This window comes from Cyprinus carpio, chromosome B13 (assembly GCF_018340385.1).
Source record: "Cyprinus carpio isolate SPL01 chromosome B13, ASM1834038v1, whole genome shotgun sequence".
NCBI classification, from domain to species: domain Eukaryota; kingdom Metazoa; phylum Chordata; class Actinopteri; order Cypriniformes; family Cyprinidae; genus Cyprinus; species Cyprinus carpio.
The window spans coordinates 24,242,397-24,258,539 of record NC_056609.1 but is presented as its reverse complement, the minus strand read 5'-3'; the positions used below and the strand labels follow the sequence as shown (position 1 = coordinate 24,258,539).

General features: G+C 37.0%; 1 protein-coding gene across 3 annotated transcripts in view; it reads right to left on the bottom strand.

Annotated features, from left to right (window-relative positions):
- LOC109082129 (collagen alpha-1(XIX) chain-like) overlaps positions 1 to 16,143 on the bottom strand; it is a 125,133-nt gene that overhangs the window by 22,567 nt on the left and 86,423 nt on the right. For 2 of the 3 annotated variants that reach the window (XM_042737393.1, XM_042737392.1), the window contains 3 exons: positions 15,457 to 15,509; positions 14,240 to 14,329; positions 12,028 to 12,066 (listed from right to left, as the gene is read on the bottom strand). In XM_042737393.1, the coding sequence (XP_042593327.1) occupies positions 15,468 to 15,509 (42 nt within the window). In that variant the 3' untranslated portion in view covers positions 12,028 to 12,066; positions 14,240 to 14,329; positions 15,457 to 15,467. Of the gene's footprint in view, positions 1 to 714; positions 742 to 3,664; positions 3,710 to 3,808; positions 3,860 to 4,592; positions 4,638 to 5,842; positions 5,897 to 6,072; positions 6,127 to 6,512; positions 6,567 to 6,888; positions 6,943 to 7,472; positions 7,578 to 10,064; positions 10,107 to 10,343; positions 10,398 to 10,533; positions 10,579 to 10,792; positions 10,829 to 11,328; positions 11,407 to 12,024; positions 12,067 to 14,239; positions 14,330 to 15,456; positions 15,510 to 16,143 lie in introns of those variants that run through there. The other variant, XM_042737391.1, reaches the window with a different exon arrangement.

Sequence of the window (16,143 nt, the reverse complement as noted above, 5' to 3'; positions counted from 1 at the left end):
ACACCAAACCAGTCCACTGAGCGCTGAAAAATCTGCGTACAAGCATCGTATATTACGTTCGTCTCACGGCTCAGTCGCTCTTGACGGACTGCAGTGGGCGCCACGTTAACGGGCCTCACCACCGAGACGGATTGCAACAGTAATTGTCGCACGTGTAGATTGCCATGTATAACAGAGCACAGACCTACATGGAACCAGAAAGAGGATCGACTGGAGACAGATGGGGGCAATTCTAGCACGGTGCCGGAGACTGCTGGGACCATTTATTCAAATGTCAAATTAGCATGCCACTGAAAAATGGTTTTGCAAAAAAAGAAACAATAAAAAATATCAAAATTGCACCCGTGAGAACAGGAAGTGCCAGCTTTTTGGCTGCTGGAGCTGCATTGTTGCTATTGTAGGGATCTGTCGCTGTCGTGCATGTGGTTTTTTTGGGCGCTGCGCATGTACCGCGCTCACAACATCTCCCACAGGCAGAGAAATATGCAGCGACAATTTGATTTAGGCGCCGTTCCTGATAACTCCTTTTGTTGTTGAGAATGCTGTGTGACTAAACTGTCGTGCTCGGCTGCTCTCGGGCTACTTCTGAGCCAGGAGCTGTGATTAATGGAGACTAGCCAGAAAACGAGTGCTGGCTAGACCTGTTTCTCTCAATTCAGAGGCATAGAAGGGCAGAGGACCCTTCAATACAAATCACAGAGATGCAACACTCACCATCCTTCCTTCATCTCCTTTGGGCCCCTGGAAAAGAAAAGCACAGAATTATCCTGTGAAACTGACCTTATGGCTCTGTGTGCTATCAATTAATCCAATCTGTGTAATTAGCTAGATGACGTCTGCCTGGATTTGCTGTCAAACTGTAACACAATCAGGTGACTGTCAAACAAATGAGCCACGAGAGAATTATGCTGAGAGAATTCTGTTCCAAAGCCTAGTGAGCTGTCGATCTAACCGGGTAGAGCACAATTCAGAATTTAAGAATCTGATCTTTTGAATTTCATGAGTGTTAATTTTAAATTGATTTGGCAACATACCCCAGGAAGTTTAATTGGTATGATCGGAAGTAGTATTTATTGACATGTAATTCAAAGAAATTAAAGTAACACAAGAAATGAATGTTAGAAAGTTTGTGACAAATAACTACATTATGATTGACTACATATGTAGAATACATTCATAATTCAAATGTAGAATACATTTTACTCAAATATTAATTCAGTTCAGTACTATCAAAACTCAGAGATTTTAATTTTGCCACAGAGCTCCACAAAATGACCACTACAATGTTATTAGATAAATCTTTGACATCATTCAAATCTACTAAATCTATTAAATAATTGTATAAAAGCTGCACGTAAACACTGCATTTTGCTTCTATTTATTTTTAACTCCGCTTCCACTGCAATTCCACTGTCAAATACCTTCCTTTCAAATGAATCTACAATTATGCATGTAAGACAAAGGCTTAAATTCAAATTATAACTTGAATTACAATTCAGAATTCCCATTTCCTTAATTATTCAAATACAGTAATTAAATAAGATTTTTAAGCATCCTTAAATGAATTCTGAATGGTGCACAGCTCTATCTATCTAATAATTTAAGGCATCATGTGGGCTGTGCATGAGTCTGTTTATGCCTATGTAGCATTTTACAGGTGTCATATGACGTTGCTAAAAAGAATATTAGTTTGTGTATTTGGTGTAATGCAATGTGTTTATGTGGTTTAAGGTTCAAAAAAACACATTTTCCACATACTGTACATTATTGTTGGTCCGCTATGCCCCACCTTTCTGAAACGCATAGATTTTTACAAAGCTCATCATTCTGAAAAGCGAGGTGTGCTCTGATTGGCCAGCTATCCAGTGCTTTGTGATTGGCCGAATACCTCAAGCCTGTGACAGAAATGTTACGACCCTTACCATACTGTGATGCAGTGTGTCCCAGCGCGAAGAGACAAAACCAGTAAAACCCATTATAAACAAGGCATATGCTGCATCCAGTGGGGACATAAATACTGATTATAATGATTTATATTGTCTTTTTAGGCATTTTACACAAAGTTTTAATTCCCACACTATATAAAAACACACACCACATTAGTATACTACCCCATCAAAAAACACTCATCCTCCATAAAATGCGCTGCACACATTTGAATATTTGAGTTGAACTGTTCCTGAACAGTGTTGTAAATACATCTTAACCACTGATTCTTCTAGTAGTAGTTTCGCTTTCAAAATGAAACACACAGCGTCTCCACAACATGGCAGCAGCAACAATACTACAGCGAGAATCAAAGTCATGCCTTCTTTCTTTGCGTGAACATTTGGGCAGCGTTATGCAATTCTTCCCACACAGTGACGTAGACATGTGGGGGGCGTGTTAGAATGAGCCATTTTAGGAGGGCGTGGTTGACTCTTAACTTTTATAAAGAATATCTCTTTGAATTTGAGACTTTATTTTTTGCAACTTCACAGATCTTCTTTATGCACCAAGAGCTTGTAACACTCCGAAGAGAAAGGAAAAATTGAAGTCGCATCATATGATTTATAAATTTAAAGGGGGACCCCTTTAAAGGGGTCATGAACTGAGAAATCAAAATTCCCTTGATCTTTTGATATATAAACAAAAACATTCTATAAGTTTCAGAACTCAAAAGTTTCTAATTAGTCTAAAAACAGCTTTTATTGAATCTTATCGGCCAAAACGACAGGGTGTGAAATGTGCCACTTTCTGACATAATATTGTGGCTAAACACCACCTACGCAGAAGATGATCAATGCCTGCTTCTACATCGCTGCCTGTTTTGCCCTTTAGCACAGAAGTGAGCTAATATATCATGACTCTGCAGGCCAACACAATCCAGTCACATCAAACGTTCTCCCAATCACAAGCTTCTTGAATGTTCAGAATGAAGTTTAATAAAAGTTAAAGTGTGCTTCGTCTAAGTGTGGTCTCCTCCAGCTGCGGCACGTCAACAGGAAGTGTCACGTCCCACTTAGAACAGGTTCAGCTGAGGATAAACCGAAACAAAGCACCCTGAGGGACTTGTAAGCAGCTTCTTGAGTCTATCGCAGTGAGGAGGGAGATTGGAGAGTGTCCTCTTTCAGACCTGCTGATAAGGGTTTAGCATTTCCAGAGTTCTGGGTGGTCTGGTAAAGATGCCCCAGGAGGGAATACACTCTTGTTCTTCATGGAAAGGAAGGACACATTACATACAGACTAGATAAGTGTGCGTGTCACTGCGTTGATAAGCTAATCGGATGATTCCGCTAGGGCAGAAAAGCTCTTTTATATGTATTTCTCTTTTTTTCCTGTTAAAGCACTGCATTTCAATTACCCCTTCTTTACAAGCAGCGACTTTGTTGACCATGTGTGACGGGTTTGTTTTGCCCTTCTCCCTTTGGGCTACTGTCATTGTCTGAGTTTCAGATTTGTGTCTGTGTGGCCGTGATCCGTCCTTCAATTCATGCTGTGTAAAACTCTTGAAATCAGGGGCGGACAGCAGCTAAACCGAATACAGATTCCCAAATCAATGTAGCTTCTTTGAGTATTAACATTTAAACTTCATTAAAAGTGCAACAACTCATTCCCTGTGGTGGGTTATGTTCAAAGAACTTTATTTTATGTGGGATATAATTTAAAAAAATATGACACATACCTGGGGCCCTGGTGGTCCGGGTTGAACTGTATTAGCCGCTCCATTCTGTAAGTAATAATAAGGACAGTTTAAAAGGTATAAACACTATGACCAATACAGTTACAATCTAAAATATTGTGTTTTAGTATAAGGTGAAAGTTTTACCTGAAGCTTATAGAGACTGCTCATTCCATTGCCTTCTGCATATGGGACACCCTAAAAAAAGATTTTAGCATGTTGCTAGGTGGTTGCTGATTGGCTCAAGTCAAAATAACCTGCCCAAAACAACATGTCACAGGTTCCGCATTTAAATACAAGTCTATGAGATTTTTCTCCTTATTTATCATTCACCAGGCTATAAAATCATAAGAGAAACAAATTTGAGTCTAAAATTTGCTGTTTTGTTTGTATTTTTGGGCCACTGATGTGGTTATGAAATTATGTCTTTTACATAAAGTCTTTTACATACTAAAGAATATGAACTATCAATCAGACACCAGAAGGCATGAAGAAGATTGTGACAAATACAAGTATTCAAAAAAGTCTATTTGATATAGTATATATATTTATAAATATGAATTATTATTATAATTTTTTTAATCAAATAAGCATCTCACTTGTGATTTAAATATAATTTATAGCCGAAGTGTCCAATTTTTTTTTCTATGTAAAAGATTTTTTCCCATTCCACCTTTATATGCAGAGATAACTATGAATAAACCACATGTAGACTGATTTCCCAAAATGGATAAATACTGCACAAAAATTGCTTATGTGTGATGCAAAACTCCAACCATGTGATGCTAGACTGGAGCAGAGCTATGTTTAGTGACTACTGAAAGACAGTGGGAAGAGTTATGGAAGCCTGTAGGAAAGCATTCATTATTCTTTCAATTACGCTTGCAATTCCTAGTGGTGTAGAAAATGCACACTTTAATTCAGAACTTACAGGAGGTCCAGGAGGTCCGGGTCTGCCTTGTGCCCCATCGCTGCCCTGGAACAAAAAGACATTTCTTTTCTTTACATGCATAACACAAACTGCCTCTCAAAACAAAGTATATGATTGCATTGAGAGTCAGGGCCAACGCCACACTGCAGTGTTAGCAAATGTTGTGAATAATAACAGGATTCAGAAAGAGCATTTGGAAGTTTTGAGGATAGATTCAATGCCCCTTGGTTCTATTGGGTTGGCTCTCAGTGGAGCCGATCAGCTGATGAAAACCGATGAAAAATGCCTCTATTCAATTTCTAGTGTATATCTGCTCACTGCAGGGCACACCACCAGCTCGTCGAACACACAGAGCGCCATATTCACTATCTCCTGCTAACTGTTTGTGAGAGTATTATTACAACCACTTATCAGGCAGTGTGTGTGACTCATACAGATACAGATGGGTCAAAGAACTATATTGTTGGGAAAAGCGAAAGAGAGAAAAAGATGTGCCTTACATTTTGTTTTTATTCCACTCTAAAATTCAGTTTAACTGTAGAGTTTTTAAATATAACATTTAGGATGATACACAATTTACTCACTATCATGTTGTGCTAAACCTGTATAACTTTAAGTGAAATAGAAAATAAGCCATTTTAAAGACTACAAAAAGATACACAATATTTCAGAGAACATCTGTTCATTTTGTGAAAGAAATGGTCCTAATTTTAATTCATTATTATTATTTTTTTCTCAACAGCAGGCTTTTGAAATCTAGTGTTCACTTATTTACTTGACATTGTCCATGTCCATAAACTTGTATTCTACGGAAATGTAGCATAAACAGTTTGCAAACATCTAGCAAACAATTATTACATGGTCTGTCTGAATACTGGATTCTGATTGGCTGGCAGGTATGCAGTAAAACCATTTAATGCACAGGTAGTTCCAAGTCAGTTTAATCACAGTTCTATATTAGTGGCTGATGCACACAAACCCACACACATCACTCACGTACAAACACACACACACACACACACACACACACACACACACACACACACACACACACACACAGAGAGAGCGAGAGAGGGAGAGTCGGAGATCTCACAAACTTGAAAAAGGATTTAAAATCCTTTAATGCACGGCAAACCGTTGATTATCCCTTACTTATACTATGCCTGGGTTTGAAATAGCATTACCTTTTTTAAGGGCCTTAATATTTTTTTTAAATCTTAAAGCAGAAATTATCATTTGATTATGCTTACCCGTTCTCCCTTTGATCCTGGGGGCCCAACAGGTCCTGGTCTGCCAATCAGTCCCTAAATGCAGAGGAATATGCATAAGGAACATTTTAATTAGATACATCGCTGGGGGGAAAACAAAACAAAAGAAGAAGAAGAAGAAAGAAAAAAAAAGATTACCAAGAAATTAAACTAGCCACCATATAAAAACCATAAAATCATGATAATATTTATTTTCGCAGGAAGTTTCTAACCTGTGGACCCATACGGCCTGTGGATCCAGGCAATCCAGGCACACCCGGGGATCCCTGGGAACAATTTAAAAAAAATTGTAGCTATGATCAATAATTTATTCTCTATCCCTGGACCAATCAACTGTGAGCTTTAGCCTAGATTTCAACAACAATAAAATGAAAATTTAAATGAAACTCCATTGGTCCATTGGACAATTTACTATTCTATACAATATCAGCATTATTTCAAATGTGAATGGGTCCAAAACAAAAGATGTTTATTTAAATACCTATTGAAACAGCAATCTACTCAAACAAATAAAACCACTTCATTTCAGATGCACAGTCTGGAAAATAAAGTGTCTGGAGCAGCAGTATAGTAGTCAACTATGACACATCAGACAAGCCCACTAACTGTAACAGGATTAGTTTAGCTTTGTCATATAATTTTGACAACTCACCTCATCACCCTTGTCCCCCATTGGACCAGGAAAGCCTCTCTCACCCTTCACTCCCTATAGGGCAATGAGACAGATGGACAATCGTAGAGACAGAAAGATTGAGTTTCTCTCTTATGATGCTCTTACATATTATTAATGCTCATCTCTGGCCTCAATTCTCGCATTCATGCACTCTAATGTAGAGTATGAAAACCATTTTTTTTTTTTTGCTATAATTGTTGCACCATTTGTAATACATTTGCCCTGCTATGCCTTGTAACAGAGAAAATGTACTTCCAGAATTACAGCTAAAGGGAAGACTGTGGATATATCTGGGGCTCATGTGTCTGCCAATCACATGATTCTCTTCTCTAATCTCTGATTTAGGGTGGCTTACCTTCGGACCCTCTTTTCCGGGATTACCAGCTGGGCCTCGAAGTCCCTGATCCCCCTGTCAAAGCCAACACAGAACGTAAGAAGCCAGGTCCACAGACATAAGAACATACAGCAGCTCAGGAAAATATCTGAACACTTAGGCCACAGTTAAGGTATGTATGTCATCATGTGTTTAAAATATCAACAAAAGGGAATTAATTTTAAAGAACGAGAAGACAAGGTCATACAGTATTGCAAGTAAAACATTTGAAGTTCTCGTAATTGTGGCCCAGAAAAGTAAAATTAGCTTTGAGAAATTGTCAAGCATCATTGTTTGCAAGTGCTGATTCATTTGCAGATTTTGTGGTTATCTAATACAATGATATGCAAATACATTTTAAAGCCCTTGTATAGCAAATCTTAAAAACTTTGTTATGTCCACATGCATTTTAAATAACTGGACTGCAGAAATGTCTGGTGTATTCTAAACGAATCATTCATTGAATCAGCCAGAAAGGAGGACAGCAATCAGTGCTAGAAAATCTCAGGTGGAGGAACAGAATTTTAATTAGTGAGGAGATTAAATGTGTTTGCAGCCATTTTTACCTTTTCTCCATCCATTCCTGGGATACCTGGAGCTCCAAGGGAACCTTTTTCTCCTTTCTGCCCTGGCAATCCTGGTACTCTGGTCTGACACACACTGCAGGCATTCTGCCAAAAACCCAAAAACACACAATGTAAGGTGCAGAAATCCGACTTTCTCTCTTTTAATCTCTTTCTCCTTCTGTTCAGATAAGCCCAGGATGCAACACATCTCAAAATGAACCTTTTTTTGGTTCACATATTCAGAAAGGATCCATCATATATAGCTGCCTGAGATTAAATGATGCAGATGAGAAAAATTAAAGGATTTTCTCATATGCTGAAACAATCAAAGCATATCAAACTAAAATTTGGCAGGTAAAATTAGTTTTATTTTAAATGCAAACCTATGTAGTTTTAAAATACATCTTAGTGATTTGCAATGTATGAAACCTAGTAAATTATTGATCTAAAAATAATTAAAACTAAAATATTTCTGGAATAAACTGTGTCAGTTGCAGTAACAATAAAATTATAGATTTGACTCAGAATGTATTGTGCATATGTAAATGATATTCCTCATGTATCTTTATATTTTAATTTAAAATGGTTTAAAAATTCTCACATGATTCAACTTGCACCTTGACATGGATGAGGTTTTGTTGTTTTGAAAAGTGATATATCTGAGATTGTGTCATAAATGCTTCCTTATAAATTTATAGTAGATATTCTAAAATATTATGAGGATTAATTTTACCTCCATCTAATTTATTCTAAAAGACAACTGAAGTAAAATGTGGCACCGGTTACCTCACTCTTACTGTGGAAAAACAGTAAACAGACTCCAACATCCTTATTTGTGTTCATGAGCACTACACAGGTTTATCTGCTTCTGTATTGCATCTGTGTAAGATTCATATTTGTCCATCTGGATATATGCTTTTACCAGCTTGCAGAGGTACATGTGGCGTGGCAATCAAACTTTGCCAGCTGCTAAAAACGCTAAAGGTCAAACCCAGATATACAAACAACTCACAGGCAGAAAACTTGATAAAAAGCATGCATTAGGGAAGTACAATTTTTTCCAAAGTCTTTTTTCACAGATTTTAACCTTGCCAGCCTGATGCATTGACCTCAATACATTTGCCCACTGATACAGAGAGAAACAGGAAAATCAGAAGCGAAGGTGCTTTCAAAAGCGGTTTTGAAACTCGGGGGCTAAGCAACCTTTTTCTCTTCCGCTCTTTAAGAGTGAAACTGTATACCTGTAAAGCGTAATCAATGGTTTACCACAATGGGTCGAGAGATTGCGTTGACATTTCACATCGGATGCACTTTTCGTACCCAGCACCAGCATGTCTCTGAAGGTAGCAATTTACTAGTGCATTAGTCCGACTTGCTCAATAAGTGCAGGGTGATTGAGGAACCACATTTATATTTGTGTTCTTTGACTGACAATTAGCAAATTGCATGTGACCGATATAGCAGTAAAGGTTTAACATTAGAGAAGAAAAGAGTAAAATTTGTACACAAATTCAAAAAGAGTCAGAACACATGACATAAGTGCTTTGACATTTTTAGATTTCGACATAAAACTGTGAGCTTTATTAAATAAATACCATTCATTTATTTAAAGGAATATTTTTTTTTTGCTGACAGAATGTCAGAGCTGCTCTATACCATAAACAGTGAATGATAACTCATAGTGCAAAATTAGCAAAGCTTTTTATACAAAAAAAAATTTTTAAAAGTAAAATATATATAATTTATTTACTGACATGACTCAAGCTCCAATTCAAACTCTGCAGAAATCAGTCATAAACTTGCCTGTTCTTTTGACATTTAAATATTTTTTGATGCATTCCCTTTCCTTTGTGTATGAAGACACATCAAATCCAAACCGGAGATAAATTACAGTACATAAGCTACTGTAAGTAGCTCTGCGTTTTGTTGTGGTTGACAGTTCAGCCCTAAGAATCTCACTGCGTCATTTTTTGAGCAAATAGGCATTTATCTTGTCAGAAGTTTCTTCAGTCGCATAGAGATGAATGCATGATGCCCAAACAGAAACATAAAAAGCAGTGGAGGAGGAAGACAGAACAGAAAGTACGTATGAGGAGGAATTAAAGAGAGAGCAAAGAGTGAAAGTTAAAAGAATGTTTCATTTTCTAAGTGCTGAATATACATGAATGTAAAGAGTTTGAAGGAGAGCAATAGAGCAGACAATAATAAAATTGGGCTTTATATTACCTCTGGCTAGATTCTGTCATTTGTGACAATCTGACTGAAGGGAACAGAGTTTTAAATCAATTTAAAAATGCTTCCTCTAGGTTACATGGGGTAAAATCTGTGTTAAGATCCACACACAATCTGACTGAAGGGAACAGAGTTTTAAATCAATTTTTTAAACACCTTTGGTTTGAGATGTCAGGCTTCAAAGTCTGCAGAGGTTTTGCTGATATACATCTCACAGGAAACTTTTTGGGTACAGACCTAACTGTAAATTCAGCATCTTGTATTTTTTTTTTTTTTTTTTTTAGTTCTGTTCATCATAATTCATACTATTAATATTTAGAATCTGCAGCAGTGAGAACAGATAGCTGGATGAAACGGTACCTTTAGTAACATCCCCATGTCCCCAACAATAGGTAGTGCTGTCTGAAAAAGAAGCATTTAAAGCAGTATTAGATACAACATCAGAAAATGACAATACAAACACAAGCATTTATTTTATTCCCCATGGAGTGCTATGTCAATATCATATTCCAACTATTTTAAGTAGCAGCGCAAAAATAAATAAAACAACTGTACATATTGTGTGTAACTGAATATTAAGTTTACATTTCTAGGAATGTCGAGAAAAAGGCAAAAAAATAAAAAAATAATGTTACGAACCGGTTCTCCAGGGGGCCCAGGGGGTCCTGGTCTGCCTTGTGGGCCTGGAGGTCCCTTTCAGATTAAGACACATTGAAGATATTTAAGAATTCTTTATATAAAATAATTCACAGATATATGAATAAATAAATATCTTGATATTTTCATCTTTTGACAAATTTGGACTCAAAGAAATGAAAGCACTTCTCACCATAATTCCTGGCGCTCCAAGTGGTCCCGGAGGTCCACGAGGACCCTGTAAAAATAAAAAATAAAATAAAAAAACACCATCATGTAAATTCACTTGCTTCAACATTTTTAAAACAAAGTTTCAATCTCTGTCTTAACTTGTATAAGATCTTAAAAAATATGTAATATCAATGTGTAAGTATATTATGCACATTGGTATATAATTTACATGCTTGGTCTAAATGCAATTGCTGTTTTTTGGATCTTAAATGATCCTTTACCTGAATTCCTGGTTCTCCTTTAGATCCCATCAGACCCTATAGAAAAAAATGAAATGAACAAAAATGTACTATTAATAAATGCAGGCGTCTTATAAATATTGTTTTCCGTCTGATACAGTATGCAAAACACCTTAATGCTATAATCTAAAGCTACTTGGAAAGCGTATATATAGTGTGAACTTTATGGTTGTCTGTGGGAAGTATGTGGGATGAAGAAACGATAATGCAGACTGTGTATTTCTGTGTGAAAAGTCATTGTCGTTGCAAACCTGTATGACTCAGTGGAACAGAATAAAGCCATTGTCAAGCTCCAATTCTGACAAAAAGTATCATAACAGTTGTTCATTTGACTTGTACACGTTCAATGCTGTATGATATTTTTGTATGTGGAACAGACTGTAATTTCAGCTTTTGTGTTCCACAAAAGAAAGTTTGGAACAACATGTGAGTGATTAAATGACTATTTTCTGTTTTGTGTGAACAATCCCTTTAAACGAAGACAGAGTTTGTGAAGTTCCTCTAAAACAGGTACATACAGGGGGTCCAGTGATTCCAATACCAGGATCTCCTTTCTCTCCAGCATCTCCAGGGACTCCAGGTACACCTCGCTCACCCTGGTAGAGAGCAAAAAAGTTCATTCATGGAAACTAAATTAACTCCGAAACTCACAAAGCACAGTCAAGTTGTGCCAGTTTATGTAATAAAGCTTGGCTGGATAATTATTGCGTTTTAAAATGAATTTGTTGCCATAGCAACATCATGAACATCTTCAGTCAGTTTGCAGTAATGTATTTAAAATCAAACCCTTACAAACAGATGCTTACACAGCAGTAAAATAAGAGCTTTAATGAAGCGTTTTGCATGAGCAAATCATTTTATGACAGGATAAATTTTCAGGGTTTAATACAAGTTTAGCACTACTACCACAGATAATTTCGACTTGTAACTCAGTTTGAAAACTGTAATTTACCTTTGTTTTAAACTTTAGGAATGAGTCAAAATGGTTTTCAGTGGTAATCGACATTAATGTCACAGATGCAATTGGATATTGCGTTTAACTTAATTATTCACAATGCTGACATTTCTTATCACACCATAAAAAAAGTGGACTAAAAGACAAAGCACAGCTCAGGGAAATATGGCTGATATGAACTCAGGGGATGTTCCTTTACAGATAAACTTCACAAGCGAAAAATTTAATACTTTAAAAAGAATCTCTCACAGCGACCTACCTTAGGGCCCCGCAACCCCCGAAGACCAGACGCGACCTCCTCCTAGAGATGAAACACAAACTTAAATGAAGACCATGTTCTTAAAACTTACATAAGACTTCATTTCAGCCAGAAACTTTTATAGGAACAGTCTAAAAATCAGTGTTTGTGAATACTAAAGTGGTGATGCTGTGTTAAAAGAACAGTGTTAGATTTTACATATAAATAATTTACTTTTTCTTCACCACTTTAAATTAGTAGCTTGTAACTTGACAAAATACAATTTCAAGCAGCGCCCTCAACGTCGCTAAATATTGCACGCTCTTGAGTTTGGTGCAATCCACAGCAATTTTTTAATCGTTTTTCTCGGTGTGATTTGCAAGTGATACCGTAGGAGCCAACAGTGTGAAAGAGTTACAGTAAGCATTATTTGCTATACACCACTGATGGAAAATTGATTTTTGTGGTCAGCAAGAATTAGATTAGCAAGTAGTTTTCGCAGTGCAGAAGCTGTCACAGCAGGTAGGTAAACAGACTTTTTGCATCCTATTAAGTCAAAATACAGGATACTTAAGTATAATGAACCCATTAAATGAACACAGCAAGGCCCTTGTGAGAAGTTGGACTGAATCAAAAGTGGGAATTAAAAGTGATAAAAACGGGAACAACAAAATTAATAATATCATAAGAAGAATAAGAATAAGAATAAAGCAGAATGAGACCAGGAGTGTATATAAATGGTGTCAGATTTGATTTCATTCGTTCACTTCACTCGTGTAAATTTCCCTGTCTTTCTCTCTTCCACTAAATCAGAACAGACAAAGGTGGCTGATGGCTTCATGCTATATTGATTTCAGTCCAGCAAACCATCATTCAGCTGGTCAACAAGTGCTCTGTCTGCCCACCACCCATCTGTCTACATGCTTCATGCTGGTTGACTCGCCACCTTTGCAGTTAATATGCAGTTTATCTCCTTCCCTCGCAAACAAACATCACTTCTTAAGTCAGAGTTCAGCTGGCACCTAACTAACATGAAATAAAACGCAACAGCAAACGACAACGATCCAATCAATTTCCAGTGGGGGAGGTGGGGGGGGGGGAGATCAGCTTCTTGCTCAAGAAGATGCTTCACTCAGATATGTTACAATAGGAAATAACATTGGAAACTTTTGTTTCAGGCCGATTTTAGTGTATAGAAACTACAAATGTGACCCTATCTATAACATCCCAGGACAGCTGACAGGTGTACCTTTAGGATGAAAGAGAAAGTGTGTTTTTAAAGGCAGCGTTACCAAAGCAGTATATTAGCATAAGCAGTATTTCATTGTCAAAGCTGAAATCAATGAGCTATCATCAATAAAACCAGCTGCTACTACAGTTTTTTTCTCATTCAAGAAGCCATTTTGCATTGATATATGTCACAATGGGGACCAAAAGACTACTGTTTCATGCCAACTTTAAATAGTGTTGATACACTTCATCCCAAACTAGAGAAGTGACCACATCTACAACATCCCTGACTATATCTAAAGTTCTTTTCTACCAAGATGTTTTTTTATAACATAAGAAAAAAAAAATGAGACCGCTGTTTAAAATATGTAGATAGATATAGGTACAGGACCAGACGATGCTTCTGAAAGAACAGGATGAGAATTGTGAGATTTCTGACAGATACTAGTATCTTGGCCAAAGTGTGAGACATTGTTGAGATTTTTTTTTAAACTGTAGATGAAACCTTGAGATAAGTACTTTTTACCTGGAGTTGAGAAAACAAAGAAGTAGGAGACTAAAGCTAAAGTCTCGATTTGCTTCTCACTGGTTTCGAAGAGAAACAACTGAGCTATTTTGCAGATCTCATAGCTGATTTTTCCTTCTCATGGCTTGGACAGCTGACAGGTGTACCATAAGGACAGCAGAGCAAAGGTATTTTTAAAGACCAAAGTGGTGAATTAGCATGAACAGTATTTCATTGTCAAAGCTGAAAACAAGGAGCTGTCATCAATAACCCGGCTGCTGGTGGAAGAAGAGCGCGTGTGCGGCAATGTGTCGTAGATTTACAGGTGCATAACATCATTCTTAGTGTGCCTCTTAAATCGGAGCTGTCATCAAAGTGGTGGGATGTTGGATAAGTGTTGAGTGATATTCTGTTTGTGTCTTAATGGGGTGCTGAAAGAGAAGATACTGAGTGGGGAACATGAAGGTGAAGTGAAAGACAGGAATGGTGTTGTGTACCTACCCCATTGCAAGGTCTGACAGAGCAGGGCTCACCAGGTTCACCCTTGAGGCCCGGGGGGCCTATCGGACCCGGCGCGCTGGCTGCATCACCCTGCAAACACATGCCGACAGCTGGCATTTAGAGTCGCTGTCACCTCAGGTTTGTCATTTGACAGGTTGAGGAGCACCACACAAATGCACACACATGCCTGCCTTCACACGCACATACAAAACAAGAGCTGGACGTAAATATCACAGACATCTGGGGCAAATGCCACCAACCTAGAAAACGCCTCACGCAGCTTCAGAGGTGGGACCAGAGACTAAAAAAGCAGTCTAAACATCTGCTATGCTGAACATGCTCCCTCTATTAAAGATGCTGTTACTGAGTGATCTGTGACTATTTTTAATGCCAGTCAACTTTCTCACAATAATTTTAATTTAGTCATCTGAACAAAATATTTGCAAATTTGAATTATTATTGGAGGAAAATTAAATGTACTTCAGGCCCCATACTACCATGATGCAATATCTACTAAAAAATAAGACAAGTAACACTGGAATATATATAGTACACAGTAATAAAATAAGAATAAAATAAATAATATAATTAAAAAATGTTTTTAGCAATCAAAACAATGTAAACATTCGACGAAAAATTTGATCTGATTTAAAAAAAAAAAGTTATTTAAACTATTACTGAAATAAATACAAAAAATATATACAAATGCACAAAAATACTAAAACAACCTAAAATAAAAATATTAAAATAAAATATTAAATAAAGTCAATTTAAAATATTAAAAAGTACTACAATAGTATATAAATAATTATAAAATAAATTTTATTGGATTTTTCTATTAAAAAGGCTATTTTACTTAATTTAATTTTACCAAGTCTTCAAAACAAAGGTAGTTTTTGTGCTTTAGACTATATTTCCAGTTTCATTATACTTTCGAGTATCTCTACAGACATCATATTCGGTCTTCTAAAAGAGCCCAATAAATAACAAACACAAAGCAGTACTTCTTAGATCTTAACTCTGAAACTATTTCAGCATACAGCTTTTTATCTGCTTACAGCTGGTGCAAACTGTCAAGATGTACAAGCAAAACAGCTCAGTGAAGTCTGATGGGAACAAATTGTCCTGAACAAGACCTAGTGCTTTAACATATGCAGAAACAAGGAAAACATCACACTAGAAACATGCAGCCCCAGCCAAAGAGCGTTCTTGTGTACCTTTTCTCCTTTCATTCCATCTTTTCCAGGCAGTCCTGGTTGCCGGGAGAGCCCTGGAAGAATCAGGAAAGACAAGACACATGCCTATCAGCTTCATCTGTTCCTGCTTTATTCGTTTTAATTTGATCCCTAACATCCCCCCATCCCTATGTTCCCATCTTTTTTGGAATAAAGGCAGATGCTAATTAGCAGAAGCAGGTGCCGAGAACAGATTGTGATGCTGATTCCTCCCCACATGTAGAGAACTCAGATGTACCCGTCCCTGCAAATTAATTTTCAGATTACCGACTGATTACTGATTGTCTGTGCAACAATTTACAGCTCTGCATATTGTTTTTCTCACCTCTGTTATTTATACGTGCATTGGTCTTTTTCTGTTTGTGAGTGCGCGAGTTGGAAAAACTAAAAGAATGTGGAGTTCGTGATTAGAATAAATATAGATTTTTACATTTTTATGTTGTGTTTCCCACGCAAAAGTCTAGGGTACTCTGAAGAATCTTTCAATTGCACAACAGGCTCTTCATGGTGTTCTTTAGGATATCGAAACATCCTTCATACTGAGGAACCCAGAACTGTTCTTACATGGCATTACCGCAAAAACTCCTTTTTGGAAGCTTTACTGATAAAGGAATAGTTTGAAAATTTGCTGAAAATCTACTCACCTTCAGGCCTTGCAAGATGTAGATG